General features: G+C 38.2%; 1 protein-coding gene across 3 annotated transcripts; it reads right to left on the bottom strand.

Annotated features, from left to right (window-relative positions):
* Nucleotides 1–15,518: 15,518 nt before the first annotated feature.
* LOC113318246 lies at nucleotides 15,519–22,712 on the bottom strand. Of its 3 annotated transcripts, none has more exons than XR_003344366.1 (2): nucleotides 18,875–22,711; nucleotides 15,519–17,964 (listed from the first exon to the last, which is right to left on the bottom strand). XR_003344366.1 is itself a non-coding variant. In XM_026566380.1 (2 exons), exon 1 carries the CDS (start codon nucleotides 22,504–22,506, stop codon nucleotides 21,337–21,339), a length of 1,170 nt encoding a protein of 389 aa, XP_026422165.1. In that variant the 5' UTR covers nucleotides 22,507–22,712; the 3' UTR covers nucleotides 18,746–21,179; nucleotides 21,306–21,336. The 3 variants fall into 3 exon arrangements, 1 of the variants encoding a protein (XP_026422165.1); XR_003344365.1 differs by having other exon boundaries at nucleotides 15,519–17,953; XM_026566380.1 differs by lacking the exon at nucleotides 15,519–17,964 and having other exon boundaries at nucleotides 18,746–21,179; nucleotides 21,306–22,712.
* Nucleotides 22,713–23,252: the final 540 nt, after the last annotated feature.

Here is a 23,252-nt window from a genome sequence, read left to right as displayed (position 1 = left end):
GAGATGGTCCATCCTAAGGCCTCTTTGTGTTCCTTAAGTACTTCTAAAAGCTTACTTTCCTGTTCCGTGTCTAAACATGATGAAATAATGACAGGTAGAGTATCAGAAGAACCTAGGAATGCGTACTTCAACGTACTAGGCAATGTTTTCAATTCAAGCTTGGGTGGCTCAACAATGGATGGAATGAGCTTGGAATCAGAGAGTAAGGGTGGTTCCACTTCATATCTTCTTTCAGTGACGTCCATTTGAGGTACAGATTCGAGCAGAGATAGGACGTCACTACAGTATGTATCATCATAGGAATCTGAGTTAAAGTTCTCCATACATGCTTGAAAGGGGTCAACGGATAGAATGTTAGTCAACGAATCTTGTATTAATCCTTCAATCATATTAACTTCATGCACATCATCATCATCAAGATTCACAGGTTGTTGACTAATATCGAACACATTCAATTCTACCGTCATGTTGCCAAAAGACAGTTTCAACACTCCATTACGACAATTAATGATCGCGTTGGACGTAGCCAAGAAAGGACGTCCTAAGATGACAGGAATGTGACAGTCTGGGTTTTGTACAGGTTGAGTGTCTAAGACAATGAAGTCTACGGGAAAATAGAATTTGTCAACCTTGATCAAAACGTCTTCGACCACTCCACGAGGAATCTTGACAGATCGGTCTGCCAGTTGTAGAGTGATAGATGTTGGCTTCAACTCCCCAAGACCTAACTGCTCATAAACAGAATATGGCAGTAGGTTAACACTTGCACCCAGGTCTAATAACGCTTTATTGACCGTGTGTTCTCCTATAGTGCAAGAAATTGTTGGACATCCTGGATCCCTAAACTTGGGTGGAGTTTTGTTCAGAATGATGGAACTCACCTGTTCAGCTAAGAAAGCACGTTTGTGCACATTAAGCTTGCGCTTTTGAGTACACAAGTCTTTGAGGAATTTAGCATAAGCAAGGATTTGCCTAATTGCTTCAAGAAAAGGAATGTTGATGTTTGACTCTCTTGAACAGATCTAACATCTCATTATAATGGGTACTTTTCTGTTGATAGATCAATCTTTGAGGAAATGGGGCAACAGGAGAATGAGTTGGCAAAGGGACATTCACAGCAGTAGAATTGTCAGGCTTTCCAACTTGCTCAGATTCTTTGGTTTTCTGGGGTTGTGGAGACAGCGTGGAATTTGTATCAGATTCATTAGGTTCTCCCACGTTGTTCTCGATGACTTTACCGCTTCGGAGGGTGGTAATGGCATGGACTTGATCGGGTGAGGTTTCAGTGCAGGATGTTGTGCCTGTTTGAAATATCCTCTTTGGATTTTGTTGGGGTTGGCTAGGAAGTTTACCCTTTTCTCTCTCACTTATGGAATCACAGATTTGACCCATCTTTTGATCAAGACTTTTCTGACTTTGCACTAGACTCTGGAAAATCTCCTCTAGGGCGGATAATCTCTTGTCGGTATTGTGTTGAGGATATGATTGTTGTTGAGAGTTTGATTGTTGTTGAGGGTTCCTAGGATATTGATAACCTTGATTGTTCTGAGATCCCTGATTGTTTTGATAGCTCTGATTGGGTTGAGATGGTCCTCCCTGAGTGGGTCCTTTGGACCATGAAAAGTTAGGGTGGTTTCTCCATCCTGGATTGTAGGTCTGTGAATAGGGGTTATGCTCTTGTTTTTGAAACATGGCATGTGCCTGTTCAAGCCTAGATTCCTGGATTGCAAGCAAATCGGGGCAATTTTGGAATTGATGGTTGGGATCGTTACAAGCGGCACATACAGACGAAGCGACATGTTCTCGGAGAGTAGTGGTGGAAGGTTTTGAATTTTTATGTAGTTTTAACTCTTCTAATCTCCTAACTATCGATGCCATGTTTGCTCTTCCCTCGAAATCTGCTTCAATCCTAAAAGCCTTAGCTTCGGATGTAGTCTTTCTGGGTTCACGGATGGATTCCCACTGTTGCGTCTTTTCAGCTACTTCAATCAAGAAGTCCCAAGACGCATCAGCAGTTTTGTCTACGAATAGACCATTACACATTGACTCAACCGTTGTTCGGGTGGACACATCTAGACCCTCATACAAAATTTGCACAAGTCTCCATTTTTCAAAACCATGATGGGGACATTGGAGCAATAATTCATTGAATCTCTCCAGGTATCTAGCTAAGGTCTCACCCTCTAATTGCACAAAGCTATTCAGACTTTGACGAATTGTCGCAGTCTTGTGATTTGGGAAAAACTTTTTGAAAAAGCCCAGCAGCACTTGGCAAGCCCAGTTCAGTTGAAGTTGGTGAAGCCCAATTCAGAGAAGTACAAGCCCACCAGTAGAAGGCAGAGCCCAGCAGCTTCAGTTGGCAGCCCAGTTGCTTCACTTGGCAGCAGCAGCAACAGCAGCAGCAACAGCAGCAACAACAATACAGCACAGCTCCAGCAGCACCTGCAAGTGAACAAGATAGCAATGAGCTCAGACAACTCTGCAAGCACAGCAAGGCCACAACAGCTATGAAAACTTCAAAAATATGGCAGCCAGCTCCCCGGCAGCGGCGCCAAAAACTTGGTGTGAAAATGAGGTTGCACACAAAACTTGCAAGTATACAAGGCCAAGTTTTATAGTATAGGGATGAGTAGGGGTTTGTCCACAGGGAGTGGTGAGTGTGATGAAGTCTTCCTAGCTAAAGTTTACAGTGAGCTAAGGGCAGTAACTATGGTGACAGTGATAGTGAAACAAAGGCAGCAGCCTAAGGCAAAGGTATTGAGCAAAACAGTGACAGAAAAGGAGAAAGATGCAGAACTGTGTGAAGTTACTAAGGCAATTGAATCCACCTTGTGCCCTAGTCAAGCAATGCAATCTAGGTTGAGTTGGAAATCCTATGCATACATCTAGAATGGGAGGAAAATCAGCTTGCTCACTGATATGCCCCTAGCATTGACTGTCTTTTGACAGCACAATCAATCACAGGCATGCCAGAGCACTGAGTACTTCCCATTGCTCAAGCAAGACAGGCATCAGGAAAACTATCCTAACCATGCATCATCTAACAGTGCACTAGGCTTCATCAGAGCCTTAGTTGCAGTGAATTAGCTCATACTAGACATGAGTATAACAACAACATTCATCAAACAAACTAAATTAAGATGCAACATGCATACAGGTTACACACAATCAACTGTTGCTAAAATAGAAATTGGAAAATGAAAATTGATTGAAAATATTGTTCACTGGCTAGCCCAGAGATATTCTCTCACACACACCCTCCAGTTCTATTTATACCCAAAACATCAAATTAGGGTTATCACCCATTTTCCCAAAATCCCAAAATAAAACAGTACAATTAGGTTTACTGTTTTTCTAATGTCATGGGTCTAATTGAGCCCATTTCCCTACTCTAATCCTCTCCTGGTACGGTCCCAACATGAATTAGGGTTTCTAGAGAAACCCCCAAATTACAGAGAAATTAGGGTTAGTGATACTCACCCAAATCGAGGAAATTTCTTCCATGTAGTCTCGACCCATGCTTCCTCTGACCTTCCTGGTCTTCTCGGCTGCTTCAATTTCTGTCTCTAACCTCACCTATTTCATCAACTTCTAAACTAGGGTTTTCGGGTTGAGAAGTTGATGTAATAGATGGCTAGAGAAGAAGGGGACGTGATGGTGGTGGAAAAGGCGAGGTAGTGACAGTTTGCAGAGACAGGGTATGGAGGTGGTGGTGGTTCTGCAACTGATTTTGGGAGAAGGGGAAGAAGCTCGACTGTTTTGGGAGAAAGGAAGTGTTTGTTTGGGTATAGGGTATCGGGTTCTACGGTGTGAAGCGGGGATAGCGCGGTTTGATGATCTGCGACAAGGAGCGATGGATGGGAAGATGGTAGGTGGATCCAACGGCGATACGGAGGTAAGCGTGGAGCGACCGTCGGATGAAGGGATGTAGCAAAACGGACGACCCAAGATGGAGATGGGCGTTGCGATGTAAAGCGGGGGCTTCGGAGTTTGATGTGCGATGATGGAGCGACCGTAGGATGCTGAGATGCTTCGATCTGACGGCTGAAATCCGAGACGGGCTTGGATAGTGGAAATGTGTTTGAGTAAGGGTTTTGGGCCTTGGGTATGCCAAGCCCATATCTTCTTTAAGGACAATTCTTCTTCTTCAAGCCCACTTCTAGCCTTTTGGTCTTGTGCACAACATTCTTCGTGGCTTCCTTGTGTAATTCCTCCCGGATTTTCACTACTTTTCTGCTCTTTTCCGCTCCGCTATTCATCCAAACTTTATTTATTACCTAAAAATGCAAAATTAATTAATAAAAATATTTATTCTTGAAAACAAAGAAAATACATAATATGGGATAAAATGTAGAATTAATGCACAAAAGATGAGTTAAATGCCAACAAAAAGGGATAAATATATACAATATTTGGCACTCATCAGCTACACCCAAAGTAGAAGACTTGATAAACAAATATGTCTCACACGGAAAAGTCTATTGGAATAGATAAACCTGTCTCCCACAAAAAAACATATGAGTTTTGTTTCGTCTTATGATAAATCAAGGTGCACAGGAACCAATTGATAAACCGGACTTATATTCCCGAAGAACAACCAAGTATTATCAATCACCTCATAATAATCTTAATCGTATGAAAGTGAAACAAGATATTGTGGAATCACAAACGATGAGACGAAGATGTTTGTGACTACTTTTAATCTTACCTATCGGAGGTAAATTTCAAGCAAATCTTAGCAAAGATAATACTCAATCACGATAGTAGAAGTAAGATCAGAACACGCAACTACAGAGAAAATAGTTGGGTCTGGCTTCACAATCCCAATGAAGTCTTCAAGTCGTTAACCTACAGGGTTACGTGAAAAACCTAAGGTTAAAGGAGAAGTGATTCTAGTCGCAACTAGTATCATAGAGAAGGTGTAGGGATTAGGTTTCCCAGTTGCTAGAGTTCTCCCTTATATAGTTTTCAAATCATGGTTTGCAATTTAAGTTACCTTGGTAACAAAGCATTCAATATTCACCGTTAGATGAAAACCTGATTAGATTCAAGCTAATATATTTCAACTGTTAGATCGAACTTAGCTTGTTACACATAAATGAAATGTACCTTCATTAAGGTTTGATTAACCGTACCTAAACGTGTACACTAGGTTGGCTCAACAGTAGTTAACCAAAGTTATCTATATTATCACTTTCATGTCAACCTTATTCATCTTAACCACAACTAGTTCAAATGACTCAAATGAAACTAGTTGTAGAGTTGTTCAATTGTTATATTCTCATAGAAGTGTGCAAGAACACAATTGAAGCAAAATCGGTTTAATTTACTCGAACCAATTCATGAACATTGTAGCCACGGTTTGCAAAGATTGCATTCCTTATTATATAAATGTGTTAGTTCATGAACAAACCGATTTTAGAACTTTAACCACTCAAGTACACAAACGGGAATGCATACTTAAGTAGCCGGACTAAGTTTGGGTTCGCCAGTATGCGAACGGTTACGCATACCTTTAAACTAAGAAGAAATTCCCGGATCCAAACCTTACGCCAGTACACGTACCGGTATGTGTACTTAGGCTCCCTGACTTTCACAAACCAACAGGTACGGATACGGGTATGCATACTATGGTTCCCGGATATGGATTACATATATGCAAGAACACATGCTATGTTCATAATCCAATAATGGTTAAGTGTTCCAAACTCTATTTCAATCATTGAAACATTCTTAGAGGATGACAATAGCTGTTTTCATGAACTATTAGTATCAAAGCAATTTTTAATTTATTGAAATAATCATTACGAAACATTCCAAGTCTACACCAAATGATTGTATCACACAAACCATATAATATGTTACTCGGCAATTTTCACATGATCATCTTTTGACTTTCGTCAAGAATATAAGATGAACTTGGTCGAAGCGAAAGCTTACTAACACATATTTCGAGAAATATGTAAGCGAGTTAAACTCAGCCCGAAATCTCAAATGTGCATAATCGAATACTATATAACAATACGATTTTTGGCTCAATATAGGAGATAAAGTAGAAATAGACTTTCCAAGTGATAAATGAGTTTCAGTCTCCACATACCTTTTGTTGATGAAGTTCCACAAGCTCTCTTTAGTAGTTCTTCGTCTTCAAATGATGAACACCGTGAAGTCTAATGCTCAACTAAACAATCTATCCTAGTCCGAGACATCGCTATAAGTAGACTAGAAATCAACACTTATAGTTTGATCACTAACATTGACAAACAAGCTTGAGATAGCAATGCTTGCGAGTTTGACCGAGCAGTGCTCTAATAGAAGGTAATACTCAAGTGAATAGTTGTAAGAATGGTTCAGTGGGTAGTGATGCAAAGAATGATAAAGTAACAAATGGATAAACTTATAATTCATTAATGATAAAGGTGATGGGAATAAAGGTTCTTCAGAGGGTGATTGGACCTTAGTTAAAGCAAGAAGAATTTTTCCCTCAAAAAGAAACAATCACCTAAAATGAATCCTTTTATTGTGTAAAGTGACTTCATCAACAAGGTGGGTTTGGTGGAAGGAAATTGAGAGAAGAGTGGAGTCTTACACCTGCTTAAAATTGCATCTAAATCTTCTAGCTCCCTCAAATGCTATCAAAGAACATGGAAGATAAAGTGTTGATTGAAAATTGTATTGAGGAGAATATTGTTCTGATGGTGAATTCGGGAGGAGAACTGGTCATCTTCCTCTCAAAGAAATACATTGAAGAGGACTCAACGAGAACTTGTAAGGTTAAGTTGTGAAAGTATGAAGGAAATTTGTCAGGAAAGCTTAGGTAGAGGCCTTAGAACCCCAAGCAAAAAAAAAGTATTAGTTTTGTGTGTTAGCTTTTTGGTGAAAATGCAGGGGTACCAAAATACACCACCAACTTTTTCTTAGTAAACATGTATGGAAAAAACCTAAATACAATTCCGAGAGTTCAAGTTAATGAATCTCAATTAAGGAATAATAATCATAGTTATATCTCTTTATCCCACAATCAGAAAATTTACAGAGACTAGTCTATGAACCTGATTTACGTGTGAGAGTTCTTGGACTATTCCAAAGATAAATATCCAGGAATCAATCAAGTCGTATCCAACAAACAAAGATGTATGCATATACTTTGATTGATTTACGCACAACTGTGAAATTTCAATTATAAAGATAAACAATATAATGTGAGAAAGAAATAACACATACACCATAAATTTTGTTAACGAGGAAACCGCAAATGCAAAAAAAACGTGGGACCTAGTCCAGATTGAACACCAAACTGTATTAAAATGCTACAAAATCTAGCCTACTACAAATAACTTCGGACTGGAATGTAGTTGAGACGGAAATTAAACCCTCACAGCAATTCAGTTACAGTCATGCTCCTTACGCCTCTTGAATCACAGCAGGACTCCTCCCCATTTGATTCCCTTAGCTGACGTCCTTTATATCCTAAAAGTTGATTCAAACCAATTGAAGACTTTAAACCAATCTGCCTCCCGCAGATAAGCATATATGTGATTTCCTTTTTGATCGTAGATCAAGGGGAGACACGAAACCGATTGCAACAGATAAAGTCTATCAAACCTAAAATTCCGGAACTTATGACTCCCTCCTAGATTCTTATTCACCTCACAAGTATAAAACCTGTGGAATCACAAAGTTTGAGATGCAGAGAACTTTACGATTTCTATCTATCTTGTTCGAGTGAGCATCTCAACAATCAAAACAAGCTCAGGATACTCGAAATATAAAGATAAAGATAGTTGGACATGTCTTCACGAATCCTTAGGTGAAGTCTTTTTGGTTGATAAACACTAGAAAGGGTTTGGGGGAGATGACGACTCTAGTTTACAACTAGGACATACAAGAATAGTGTTAGGGATTTAAAAATCCTAGTTGCTCGAGGTTCTCCCTCATATAGACTTAAGTATAAGTTGTTTTAGGTTTAAGCTAAAATAGATTTGGAAGTTGGAACCAAGAAAACAATATCCACAGTTAGATGAATCTTTCAAATTAGATTAACATACCAAAATATACACTCTGGTTAGGATGAACCGTAACCGAACCGTATATAAAGACACTGTTCATGGACGGTTAGCCAAGACTAGCCGATCGAACCATAAGCTTAATCATTTTCATATAACACTTAAGACTTTAAGATTGAATCACAACTGATAGGATATGAGAATACCCTATATAATAATACCGCAATCGCATGGTGTCTAACTAGTAGACAGAGGCAAGTATGGGTCGAACCCACAGGGAGCGGTGGAGATACTCTAATCAATATCTCTAATGAACCCACCAGAAATGTTTTTTTTTTTTTAGAATGAGAAATGTAAAACGAAATAATAAAATTAAACTAAACTAATAAAAGAAATCCAATGGGAGAGTCGGTAACCAGGGTTTATAGTATCCACCACTATTTCTATTCAATTACTGAAATGAAACATAATTCATAAATATTTATTTATCTTCCGTTCTATCAACATCACCTATTATATTTATTAGAGTCGCAAATATCACTAGGACACCGTAAGCATGGCACATCAAAAGACTAAACCAAAGCATGAACCATCAAATTGCGTTAGCGAGAAGGTTATACGAAACTAAATTTAGGTCCTCAAATAATACCTGGCTATTCTAAGCATACCCAATCAAAGGATTTAACCCAAGCATGGAATATCAAATAAGTAGACAGATATATTTTCGATTCTAACAATTATGCACAAAGGTTATACAAAACCGGTGAAGCGACAACCCATATTTCAATTAAACAATAAATAAGATCATGAAATTAATTTATTCAAATCAAAATAGCCTCAAAATCATATGTGTTTCCAATCAAAGTGGTCTAATGCTCAAGAGTGGTTTCAACACAAACCCTAGTTATAAAGTTCTAGCAAGACATGATTATGGATTTCTCAAAACCCATCAAAAATAATAACAAGAAAAATATAACTAAACCGTATCACCGTCATCACCGGCAATCGACCCTCTTCTTTTCTCCTTGTTTTGTCGGCACCAAAATTCTCACCAAACGACAGTGTAGCCGCCTCCTTTCTCCTCTGGTTTTGGCTCTGTAGCCGCAACCCCCAAAACCGGTCTCCCTCTTCTTTTCTGTGTTCCTTTTCTCCTTATAGTCTTGCAAACAAATCTGATTAAGACATAGTAAAATTCTTAGGCCCAGTCCAATATCGCACTGATTTACTGCACTCTGGCCTCGACACCACTTTCCATATTCAGCCCACAGCAAACCAGCATATCATCCAACCAACACATCAATAATCCAAGTCCGGCTACAGCATCGATAATCCAAACTATCGTCATCATCACCAGCAGTACAACTCCGATCTTCTCTCAACTCCAGTTATAATTCACCGGCAACAGCTCCATGTGTAGTCTCTGCCAAACCCAAATCAAATCGAGCAAAAACTTCCATTTCTTTTTAAACGTCCCTGGAATCAAAAGCTCTTCTTAACCTCCAACTTCACCATGTTAATAGCGCCACCAACTTGGCTGTGTACACGACAATTATTTGCCTGCCATCGACTGATATCCATCAACTGCGCAACACTCCATCGAATTTCCTTCATCGTCCGGCCAGGTCTCCGTTTCTTCATCCCCTGTTGCTGTGACTATTTCTCCATCGAAAACTTTCATATAAACCCTTTGTTCCTCAACTGTTGTCTAACCAATCCTGCATCCTTACTGCCAAGCTCAAGACAGATAAACCAACTCCCTTTGTTCTCGTTCATCAACACAGATTTCTTCTTCTGCATCCATCTGCCATTAGAGTATCGGCAGTTCGATGCCATCTCCATTCTCGCTACTGCCACCTTCTCAGTCACGTCCAACTCTCCATTCAGCGGGCGACAACAACTCTTTTGTTTGCTTCATCGACACACAAGGTACGAACTCCAGCTGCACTGTCGGCCACAATTCACGACCATAGTAATTACATTGTTTCCCCCATCAGTTCTTCTTATTCATTCCATATGCTTCAATGAATCGAACTCCTAAATATCATTGTTGTACGTACAGTCGAGTAAGCAACAACGACTCCATAGTGGAGCTCCATCACAGTAAACAAGCCTTCTTCTCCGTTCGCATCAACAGCCACAAGTCTCTCCAAACAACCGCATTGCTGTAGCCATTTCCATTAACCACGATCGCATCAAGATCATTTCAGGCCAAATCCATCTTCATTCGAACCAACACCGCATACACAACAGAACGAGTTCAAACTCCTCCATCATCTACTGCGTCATCTAATGGCCTCCATCGAATGCAACCAGTGAGCACCACATCACCACTTTCTATTTCTAAATTTTTCTTTCAGGCAATTCTGCGAGCAACTGCAGTGCAACTTCAGTACGTCCAGAGGTAGCCTCCAGCTGGTTGTATGAAGCTCCTCTTATATCTTAGTTGCACCTGCAATTTCGAATTCACAAGACCACGAATTTCCCAAGCATACCAGGACTCTAAAACAATAAAACTTCATGCCATTCATTCGAGCAATTAATTGCAGTAGCAGCATCATCTAGTATCCATTCTCAATCTCTCAAAAACAACCACCAGAAATCCCTTAAATTCAGTACCAACAGCTGCCATTGCTGTTGTTCTTTCCTGTACAAAAATGCTGCCTGCAACGGACCTGCCATACCCATTGTAGTTACTTAAAGAATAGCCGCTGCTACAATCAGGTTCATTCACCGTCAATTCAACTACTCAAGCCTTCATTCAATTGACTGCATCTCAAATCATTTGAGATCAAATTAGACCCATTTCAGTCCACAACAAACCATCCTCATTCACGCCTTTCTTCACCTAATTGATTCAATGAATCAATTTCTCAAAATCAGGACAGCAAGAACAAAACCCATTGTCGAATTTCAGCCATTAGAACAATAGATGATATTAAATCCAGGGACATCTTTAACCTTGATGTTGATTGGTTTTCCAATTCATCTGAAGTCTCCAACTCATTCCTTGCCCTGTTTTCTCGTCAACAAATTAATCTACGCACCATTGGAAATGGTGGTGAAGGCAGCTGCTCAGGTCCCCGTTCTGTTCTCAAAACATCACCACCTTCTGGCCGTGAAATGTATGTGTGGGTGGGCTAGCTTAACTGGTTAACTTGGTGGCCCACAGTCCATTAAGTTTTGTCTTCTTGACACAGGGAGTAACATATATGCGGCAAACGCCATACTGCTTCTATTTAGCCATTTTTGATCCGAGGATCGAATTCACTTGTAATTTCTACAACAGCACTAAAATTGTGTTATTAGTCAAAATATCGAGTCTTAACTAATATAAGTATGGACATAAAATATAGCATCTACGTGCTTATCAATACCCCCACACTTATATTTTGCTAGTCCTAGAACAAAACAAAAAATTGACCCGCTAAACAGCTGGTCACATCATAAGAGAGAATTATACCCGCTACACAACTGGTCATAAAAAAATACCCTACAAAATACCCGCTACACAGCTGGTCATGATAAATACCATACATAAGACCCGCTACACAACTGGTCATAACCCTAAAAGTTATAATGATAATAATTTTTTTAAGACCCGCTACACTGCTGATCATCTTTTTTTTTAGACCCGCTACACAGCTGGTCGTAATATAAAAAAAAAATTAATTCAAAATTCCCAACAACAGTGCCACTCCCCCACACTTAAATATTACATTGTCCTCAATGTAATTGAGTCATCCAATTAGAAATTTAGGTGGGAAATTCTAAAATAAAATATGCAAAAACTAAACAAATAAATATAAAAGATAGAGTGAAGGGAACAAATCTGATGGGTTGACTCCCATGAAGCGAAAGGTATTTGTCTCCCTTTTTACCAGTAGCACGTTCTCAAACAAGGTGAGGTTAGTACCTCAAAGTAAGCTGGCAATCATATATGTACAGCCTAAAAAGTTGAGGATCAACCAACTAATCTGGTCAGTCGAAAACATGAACCTGCAGCAAGAATGATTAATACCCAGAAAGCAGAAACTAAATTCAATCTTATTCGAACCTACCCAGCCATATGTGGTACTGTAAAGTAAATCAGATTCGCAGATAATTAGTAATGATTGCTTAAAGAATTGAACAGTTGTTGAAATCCTTAAATCAGGTTCTAAGTCCAAAGAAATAACTTGCTCGGCAGATATTGGTTCAAATTTACTCGTTGAACAGGGGCTCAATTGAGAAATAATATCACGACTCGCAGACCCAATATCATCTAGAATAGTTTCATTATGTGAAAAATAAGAACTAGATAGGTCTGACAATGGTTTATGGGTCAAGGTCGGAGCTTTCTCGACTGATGAAACTAGTCGAGACTCGGGATGAACTAGAGGTTCTAGTTTGGGCTTCCATTTATTAGTGTCTAGCAGTGGTGTGGAGTCTAATAAGGCATTGACTTCACAAATAACACTATCATCATCAAAATCATACCCAAAATGAGCTAAGCAAACCTCTAATGGATCTTCCGAGTGGTTCTTGCAAAAGTCTTGCGAGTGCATACTTTCGCCCACAACACTTCAGGCTAAGGTACCTAAAAAAAATCAAATAAAATGCATAAAAAGAACCAAAAGAAATCTAAAAGAAAAACAAAATAAAATTATGTACAAAAAGATATCAATTAGAGAGTATTTTGCAACCACTCCCCGGCAGCGGCGCCAAAAATTGATAAGCTTTCGGGATTGCCTAGATATATAATACCGCAATCGCATGGTGTCTAACTAGTAGACAGAGACAAGTACGGGTCGAACCCACAAGGAGCGGTGGAGATATACTAATCAATATCTCCAATGAACCCACCAGAAATGTTTTTTTTTTTTTAGAATGAGAAATGTAAAACGAAATAATAAAATTAAACTAAACTAATAAAAAAAATCCAATGGGAGAGTCGGTAACCAGGGTTTATAGTATCCACCACTATTTCCATTCAATTACTGAAATGAAACATAATTCATGAATATTTATTTATCGTCCGTTCTATCAACATCACCTATTATATTTATTAGAGTCGTAAATATCACTAGGACACTCTAAGCATGGCACATCAAAAGACTAAACCAAAGCATGAACCATCAAATTGCGTTAGCGAGAAGGTTATACGAATCTAAATTTAGGTCCTCAAATAATACCTGGCTATTCTAAGTATACCCAATCAAAGGATTTAACCCAAGCATGGAATATCAAATAAGTAGACAGATATATTTTCGATTCTAACAATTATGCACAAAGGTTATACAAAACCGGTGAAGCGACAACCCATATTTCAATTAATCAATAAATAAGATCATGAAATTAATTTATTCAAATCAAAATAGCCTCAAAACCATATGTGTTTCCAATCAAAGTGGTCTAATGCTCAAGAGTGGTTTCAACACAAACCCTAGTTATAAAATTCTAGCAAGACATGATTATGGGTTTCTCAAAACCCATCAAAAATAATAACAAGAGAAAGATAATTAAACCGTATCACCGGCATCGATCCTCTTCTTCTCTCCTTGTTTGTCCGCTTCAAAATTCTCACCAAACGACAGTGTAGCCGCCTCCTTTCTCCTCTGGTTTTGGCTCTGTAGCCGCAACCCCCAAAACCGGTCTCCCTCTTCTTCTCTGTGTTCCTTTTCTTCTTAGTAGGATTTACCAATAGGTACTATTACAATGGTCTTAGTTAGTGGCAGGTCCACCCACTAAAGCCCAGTAATTGGAGGTCCATAATAAAAAGAAAACAACAAAATTGGACCTAAAACTTTATCCCCTGGTCCTGTACACGTGTTGAACATATGAGGACGTATTTTTAAATACCGAAAACACCCTTAAGTATATAAAAGCAGTAACCAAATCCATTTTTTCTTCATTTTCTCGATCTATTCTTTTTCTTCTTCATTTTCTCATATGTGCTTTGGTGAAGAGCTCCGGCTATGAAGATATCCTGAGGTATCTTGTAAGTTGATTTACCTATATTGATCTTTAATTATTTTAAGTTTATTCTTGATTTTATCTTAATCTGAGATCCAAATCTCTTAATTTCATGGAGAAAAATTCAAAATTCAGATTTTAGGGTTCCGAAAAGAGGAATTGAATTCGTTTTTTTTGTGTTTACGATCTTCATGCTTGATTCGTTAATTTTTTACTTCAATTTTGGTAAAAATCCTTCAGATCTCGATAGAAAGTCATGTTTTATGTTCATTTCATTAGTAGATCTGATGTTTTAATCCCATTTTGTTGGTCTTTGGTTTGTTTTTAGTTTGCTTTTGTGTATTAATCATCAATACGTATATGATGTATTGGTGGGTTTTGATGGAAATAGTCCAGATTTAGTTATAAAATCATGTTTTACGTTCGTTTCGTTTGTAGATCTGGTATTTTAGTTTCATTTTGGTGGCTTTTGGTTTGGTTTTAGTTTGGTTTTGTGTATTAACCATCAGTACGTATATGACGTACCGATTTTTCTGTGTTTACAATGCTTCTATATGTTTGGTTTCAGCTTTTGCTTGTGTATTAAACATCAATATGTATATGACGTATTGTTTTTCTTGATCGTAATTATTCGATTTTTTGGTTAGATTACGATGGTTTTAACTTATTTGAACTCTCAATTTGATTTTCTTGTTATTTCCGTTCTTTATTTTCTCAAAATCATACTTATTTGTTGTTTCAGGGGTATTATCCATCAATACATATGTTGCATACTAATACAAACTACTTTTGATTCTATTTTATTCTTAGTTTTATCACTTGTTGTTTGATCCATAAGTACATATCTTCGATACTCAAATAAGATTATCTCGATTATGTTTTTTTGATAGATTCATTGCATGTAGTTGTTTTTTAGTTCATGAATCAGCAGTACATATGTGGCATACTTATACGAACTGCTTTTGATTATGTTTTATTCTTAGTTTTATCACTTGTTGTTGTTTCATCCACAAGTACATATATGCGATACTGAAATAAGACTATCTCGATTCTGTTATTTTTTTCTTCCATGGAGTTGTTTTATATAGTGAAATAACAGTACATATATTAAATATTGAAAAACTGCTTTTTGAATCTGTTTTATACATAGATTTTAGTCAGTTAATTCTTATGATTTTGGCAATGCATATATGGAATACCAAAATAAAATTGAACCATCGTTAGGTAATATTAATTTTGATGTTTGTCATATTACTTGTACTGTTCATTTTTATCTATTATTCATATATGGATTGTTGTTGTGTTTTAATTGTTACATTTTGGTCACATTTACAGGTTCAATATGTCTACTGTTAAGAAGAGTGTTGGCGCTTTGGGAGGACGTGGTCCAATGGGAGTGGAGCACTAGAGAGATCCTGTTTTTTGTAGTATATGAATTTTTACATATATGTAGTGAAAAATTTCATTTTAACCCGTTTCTTTTAAGTACATCATATATGTACTGATGAATTATATTGTAAAAAACAACTAAAGTAAGTGATGAACTTACGCAAATAATGAAATTTAACCTGCAAGCAGTGTAGCAGATATGTACCCAAATTATGTAAGCAGTGTAGTAGATATGTACTCAAATTATGTAAGCAGTGTAGCAGATATGTACTCGAATTTGTAAACAATGTAGCAGATATGTACTCAATATAATGAGCATGTAGACACACATGTTTGGTAGTCGAGGGTATTATGACCATTTCCATGTTTTAATTAATTTTGGACCTTCGGACAAAAGAAAATTCTGGGGACCCTACTATAAATAACTATATGGACTTAGGACCAAATAGCAAATTTTCCTTCTTCTTATAGTCTTGCAAACAAATCTGACTAAGACATAGTAAAATGCTTAGGCCCAGTCCAATATCGCACTGATTTCCTGAACTCTGGCCTCGACACCACTTTCCATATTCAGCCCACAACAAACCAGCATATCATCCAACCAACACATCAATAATCCAAGTCCGGCTACAGCATCAATAATCCAAACTATCGCCATCATCACCAGCAGTACAACTCCGATCTTCTCTCAACTGCAGTTATAATTCACCGGCAACAGCTCCATGTGTAGTCTCTGCCAAACCCAAATCAAATCGAGCAAAAACTTCCATTTCTTTCTAAACGTCCCTGGAATCAAAAGCTCTTCTTAACCTCCAACTTCACCATGTTAACAGCGCCACCAACTTGGCTGTGTACACGGCAATTATTTGCCTGCCATCGACTGATATCCATCAACTGCGCAACACCCCATCGAATTTCCTTCATCGTCCGGCCAGGTCTCCGTTTCTTCATCCCCTGTTGCTGTGACTATTTCTCCATCGAGAACTTTCATATAAACCCTTTGTTCCTCAAACTGTTGTCTAACCAATCCTGCATCCTTATTCCTTACTGCCAAGCTCAAGACAGATAAACCAACTCCCTTTGTTCTCGTTCATCAACACAAATTTCTTCTTCTGCAGCCATCTGCCATTAGAGTATCGGCAGTTCGATGTCATCTCCATTCTCGCTACTGCCACCTTCTCAGTCACGTCCAACTCTCCATTCAGCGGGCAACAACAACTCTTTTGTTTGCTTCATCGATACACAAGGTACGAACTCCAGCTGCACTGTCGGCCACAATTCACGACCATCGTAATTCCATTGTTTCCCCCATCAGTTCTTCTTATTCAGTCCATATGCTTCAATGAATCGAACTCCTAAATATCATTGTTGTACGTACAGTCGAGTAAGCAACAACGACTCCATAGTGCAGCTCCATCACAGTAAACAAGCCTTCTTCTCCGTTCGCATCAACAACCACAAATATCTCCAAACAACCGCATTGTTGTAGCCATTTCCATTAACCACGACCGCATCAAGATCATTTCAGGCCAAATCCATCTTCATTCGAACCAACACCGGCATACACAACAGAACGAGTTCAGTTAACACAACTCCTACATCATCTACTGCGTCAGCTAATGGCCTCCATCGAATGCAACCAGTGAGCACCACATCACCACTTTCTATTTCTAAATTCTTCTTTCAGGCAATTCTGCGAGCAACTGCAGTGCAACTTCAGTACGTACAGAGGTAGCCTCCAGCTGGTTGTATGAAGCTCCTCTTATATCTTAGTTGCACCTGCAATTTCGAATTCACAAGACCACGAATTTCCCAAGCATACCAGGACCCTAAAACAATAAAACTTCATGCCATTCATTCGAGCAATTAATTGCAGTAGCAGCATCATCTAGTATCCATTCTCAATCTCTCAAAAACAACCACCAGAAATCCCTTAAATTCAGTACCAACAGCTGCCATTGCTGTTGTTCTTTCCTATACAAAAATGCTGCCTGCAACGGACCTGCCATACCTATTGTAGTTACTTAAAGAATAACCGCTGCTGCAATCAGGTTCATACACCGTCAATTCAACTACTCAAGCCTTCATTCAATTGACTGCATCTCAAATCATTTGAGATCAAATTAGACCCATTTCAGTCCACAACAAACCATCCTCATTCACGCCTTTCTTCACCTAATTGATTCAATTAATCAATTTCTCAAAATCAGGACAGCAAGAACAAAACCCATTGTCGAATTTCAGCCATTAGAACAATAGATGCTATTAAATCCAGGGACATCTTTAACCTTGATGTTGATTGGTTTTCCAATTCATCTGAAGTCTCCAACTCCTTCCTTGCCCTGTTTTCTCGTCAACAAATTAATCTTCGCACCATTGGAAATGGTGGTGACGGCAGCTGCTCAGGTCCCCGTCTGTTCTCAAAACATCACCACCTTCTGGCCGTGAAATGTATGTGTGGGTGGGCTAGTTTAAATGGTTAACTTGGTGGCCCACTGTCCATTAAGCTTCGTCTTCTTGACACAGGGAGTAACATATATGCCCCAAACGCCATACTGCTTCTATTTAGCCATTTTTTATCTGAGGATCGAATCCACTTGTAATTTCTACAAAAGCACTAAAATTATGTTATTAGTCAAAATATCGAGTCTTAGCTAATATAAATATGGATATAAAATATAGCATCTAAGTGCTTATTAACAACCATAGGTTATAATGTGATCAATCATGTCTATATAGTGTTTTTAGAGATTTATTCAAATGTCAATTATCTCACAAAAATATATTTTGTGCATCTGAAAATATTCTACAGGGAAAGTCGGTGTACCAGGTACGTGTACTCTACCTTGTTCGTGACTGTTTTTGTCATGGTACATGTGCCGGGTATGTGTACCTTTAAAACAAAATTGAGTTCAGGAACTCACAGAACTTTTCCGGTTTGCTACTGGGTATGGATACCACTTTGGTTTCAAAACCAATAGTTTCTTTACGGTATGGATACTTGGTATGCGCACCATTCCTGGTTCACGAGCAACAAACTTTTTATGGTATGGATACCGGGTATGCGTACCAAAAAATCGTTGCCTAACTATAGCTACTCCAGTATGTGTACTGAGTACATGTACTACGGCTCCAGACCTATAACAATTTTTCCAATGTGTGAAACTGGTATGTATACTGTTTTGTGTCCAGATTTACAGTAGTTCTATGTTTCTCTCTAAATCAATTTGAAACATTCCCAAATACCATCAATGACACACATCACTATTCAAGGCTATTTTAGAATGATAATCTTGAATCACAATTTAGATCATGAACAATGAATTGTTCTTAACCGAAATTCATCAAGTATGAACAAATGTTCATTACGCTTAGTCATATATATTTCGAGAACGATATTACTACCAAGATAAACTTGACTCGAAATTCTTGATATGCTTGCAATAGTTTAATTAGCCATGCGACATAGTCTCACATATACAAATATGAATATAAATTGAGAAATAGGTGGTTCAGTCTTCACTTACCTCTTGTTGAAGAAGTTCTCCAAAAACTTCAGTTGATCTTTACCTTCAAACGATAGAATGCGGTGATGTCCCATTCTCAAGTTTATACTTCTATCCTAATCCGAGACTTGACTAATTATAGACTAGAAATCAAAATATAGTTTTAATAAAATAAATTTGACAACAAGCTTGATATAGCAACACTTGTGAGTTCGACCGAGCAATGCCCTATCAGTTGGTCTGACTTTAATTTCTCCTGTAGTAAGAAGTTTGTTTGTTCTACGTTCCTGTTCGTGATTCTCTTGTGCGAAAAGGAATTTTCTTTGTTGTTTTCGTTGGCCTTTGACTTCCCTTGGACTCTCCCATGCGTTTCTTCTCCTGTGATTTTTGTGATTTTTGTCGATGAAGTTAACCCTTTTAAGTCAAAAAAAAGAAAAAGCATGTGTAGTCTTTTAGTATTAGGGTTAAAATATCTTCCCAATCCCAAACACGCAGTGGTTGTGTTCCCTGAGATTTGTGTGGAAGCGTCCACGGCCTTCAAACTAGTTTTATTCTTGTCAGCTTCCCACGACATTATAATGGTAACAAAATCCTTGCTCGTATGTGTCATGTACCTAAACACTCCAACACTAGGTTCAGAAGTCCACCTACCATTTTGCCCACTCCCTTGCGGACTGCATTTGCGCACACCTGATGGTAGTTACTGCCTCAAGATCAACCAGTGAACTTAGCTGACTGTTGTAGGTCTGCCCGCTTTTATCATCAAAACTAGAGTACATGTGAGTTGCAAGCAGAATAGATTTCTCAGTGACCATACAATCGTATCTAGTATAGTTGCAAGCATGTGAGTTGATGACCTCTTTGTCCCTTGTACTGTGCTGCCAATAGTTGTAGAGATATTCAGTTGCGCCAAGAGCTGTTGGTTATCACCAATAAAATATCCAACTGAAGTAGTTCATCTTTCTCCACCACCAACAACCAACTGCCACTGCATGATAAACAACTAATCCAAACATCTAAAACAACTCCATCAATCCTTGTGGGAGTAAGTGTGATTTCTGATGCCCATTCACAGAATTACACTCCTCGGTAACGTACTTTGTTTCGAAATAAGAAACCTAACAACTGACTGCAACCAGGCAAGCATCGACGAGCATTATCCAAGGTGTAATTACCAATCTGATTATATTTCAGAAATTTCATACTCATTTTTTCTTTGACCTGTAATGGTCCAACATAGAGAATTCCTTTATCTTGTGAAGTACCTGAACAGTCGCGGCTCAAAGGATAAACAAACATTCTTACAATTGTGAAAATCCGCAAAGGAAGCATAAATATGAGTTTAAATTCAAGGAAAACAGATTGTGCTACATCTGTATGTTCATGGGAAACAACACCAATCTTCAACAATTCATCATAAAGGACCCTTGTAGCAGCAAATAAACTAACTTGAATCTGCAACATACTGTCATCCGCACCAGAAAAACTCCTCAAACGAAAATCCCCTGATATGGATTTACGCATTTTTCCTCTATCAAATAACCAGCGACCACAACAAATAGTACCAGGTGCTCCAGCTAGCGCAATAAAAACCCAATTGAAAACATCATAACTAGCTATACTCCACAAACCAGATGGAACCAATCAGAATTTCCTCCGTAAGTACCCCATCCACAATAACATTTTTAGAATCTGAAACTCCGTGACTAAGATTGGAGTTCCCATTAGAATTCCCCCTGGCATCATACCACTGCTATAGATATTAGGTGTAGGTAAGAAGTAACTGATTCTCGAGGATTGTGAAAAAACTCTCACACTTCTGGGAACTGATAAAATGAGCTTCAACAGGGGAAACTCCTGGAAAGGTTATGGTAGCATAATTGTATGCCCATGTGAAACACCACAAACCCCCAACCACTCACCAAGTAGAACATCAGCTCCTCGTCTAGCAGCTATAAGCATTAATAACCCATAGAAAATCACTGCAGCAGAAGGAAAAACCACATTGCCTGCACCACAAGTCAAACTCCACAGTGGTATATGACAAGAAAATTTCCGATCACTAGCTGAAGTCAAGACTTTAATCACTTGGTTAGAACATGCAGTTGCTGGGTTAAAATCTTCTTTATGAATACAACCAACACCAAAAGCCTCAAACTGACGAATCGACATCGCATTAGGCAAAACATACTTCAGCTGGAAAATAAAATTTTCCTCTTCCCACATCTCAAGCATTTGATGAAACAACTAACATTCTTAATCTCACACATGAGCGTCCACGCAGACAAATAAGTAGGCAGTGTTGTACTATGTCCTTGTGATGATTCTGAAAACAACCGACCACGATCACCAGTTGTAACAGACACCAAGAAAATCGAAGCACAAAAGGAAGAATATGATTCAAACCCATGCTCACTAACAAGCACATGAACAAATTTTTCAGTGTGGTTACCTTGCCTTGGCCCTTGAAATATCAAAGTAGTTCAGGGAACATTGCTTTGTTGAGGCCTGTTATGAAACATCTGGCTATCATCATAGCTATCACCATTTTGAACAAACAAAGTCATATTTGAATACTCTAACAGCAAATCGAAACAGTACCCAAGAATAACAATCACAGAAGAAGTAATGGCATCTAAATAGTCTTCAGATTCACAGTTAAAAGAAAATAACCCCTTGAGAAGTTGGAACTCTTTTCCACGATCAAATACTTTATCAGCAGACCATAAACAACCCTGAGAAGATTTCCTAGTGTGCAATGTGTGGTTGAAAAAAAATTTGTACTCAAAACACACAGTATCCAACGGAAATGTTTTAACAAACATCTTATCTTGATGAAGTTGTAAGACAAAATCATCTCTGTCACTGCTCAAACTCCCAGATTCTCTCTTAGGCATTTTAACAAACATTTTACTATCATTTCGAATCTCAGTATCTTTAGCAAATACATGAATGATCGAATCTAGAAACCCATAATCTGATTTAAACCCAGAGCTAAGAATCAACGTTCCAAAATACTTTCCACGATCAAATAACAAACGAGAATCATCAAGTTTGAAGTGGATATAAGCCATACCTAAAATTTTGCTGTGGAGAAATAATAATTCGTTCAAAAAGTCAACATATTCCCGGTGTTCTGAAAAAAATTTGACGCAATTTCTCACCAGTAGTTCATTCGTGAACTGATTTACTTCCCAGATTTTGAATCCATTTGACCATAAATTGAGAGAAACTTCCTCTTCGTTGACAGCGGAAGGAATTGAGTTAACCACAGTTGAAACTTCTTCAGCTTGAGAACTCAAACTATTTGTTGAATCAACCATTTCTTCAAAGAAGTAAGAAGGAATCAACTCAACGGAAGAGTCACAAATATCTGTAGAAATTTCTTTCACCCTGAAAGGAGGTGGAAGAGATGGAGAAGTATATCTAATAAACTGGATCGATTTCAATCTCTTCAACGCCTTGTCCATATTTTTTGACCATCTCCGAAGGCAAGAATTTTGAGATGGAGAGTTAATTCTTTCCATCCAAAACTTATACCACTTTATGCATCCATCTAAATCATCTCTTGCTAACCTCTCTAACTTGATTATTGGTACCAATTTTCCATTCATTTGCACCCACTTTTCCTCTAAATCCATTTCTGCATCCATGATTAGGGTATGGATCGAAATAGCTCTAGATACCAATTGTCATGTACCTGAGTACGATGACAAGATTTGGATCATAAATTGGTAAAGATAGATAGGGTTTATTCTCAAACCTCACGGTAAGAGCCTACTGGTTCAAAGAACACAGCCTACACGAAGAAGAAATTCTACTTGGATTCATTAATAATTCGATAGCGTTTCCATTACAGACCATTAGCCTTATATAGCTAGGTTAAGAGTAAAGACAAGTACTATTTAGTACCCTTACAAATGATAAAAGGAACTACAGTAAGCTAAGTACTAATAACCGACTCGAATATGATAGGGGCACTCGAGTCATTTCGATACCGGGTACACGACAGTATGTTGTTAGCTGGAACTAATGTATGTTCTTGTCGAATTTTTTTAATAGAAAACTTGTAACACTCGCTTGCTTACAAATCTTGATACAAATGCCTATATGTAGGCTACAAGAACCTGCGCTAGACTACTCGATCTAGAGATTTCTTTTCTTATCTTTATTTGTTTACATTACAGAAGTTTCTGGACTTGACATATTTCAGGTTTATTTAGAGAATTCTAACTTATCCTATATAACTAATTAAACTAACTTGTTAGATTCTTTTAACTCCACATGCGACCTTACGTTTCTTGATTTTACACCCTAATACCGAGTAAAGTTGTTAGGCGAGAAGGGACTTAAAAAACACCGTTTAATTGGTGGCCCTCGAAATAACAGGGGGCTTCAC

This window comes from Papaver somniferum, chromosome 10 (genome assembly GCF_003573695.1).
Source record: "Papaver somniferum cultivar HN1 chromosome 10, ASM357369v1, whole genome shotgun sequence".
NCBI classification, from domain to species: Eukaryota; Viridiplantae; Streptophyta; class Magnoliopsida; order Ranunculales; family Papaveraceae; genus Papaver; species Papaver somniferum.
This window is presented reverse-complemented; position numbering and strand designations above follow the sequence as displayed.

Coding starts and splice junctions, on each gene's coding strand:
- LOC113318246 (XM_026566380.1), bottom strand. CDS start 22,506: ATGGATGCAGAAATGGATTTAGAGGAAAAGTGGGTGCAAATGAATGGA.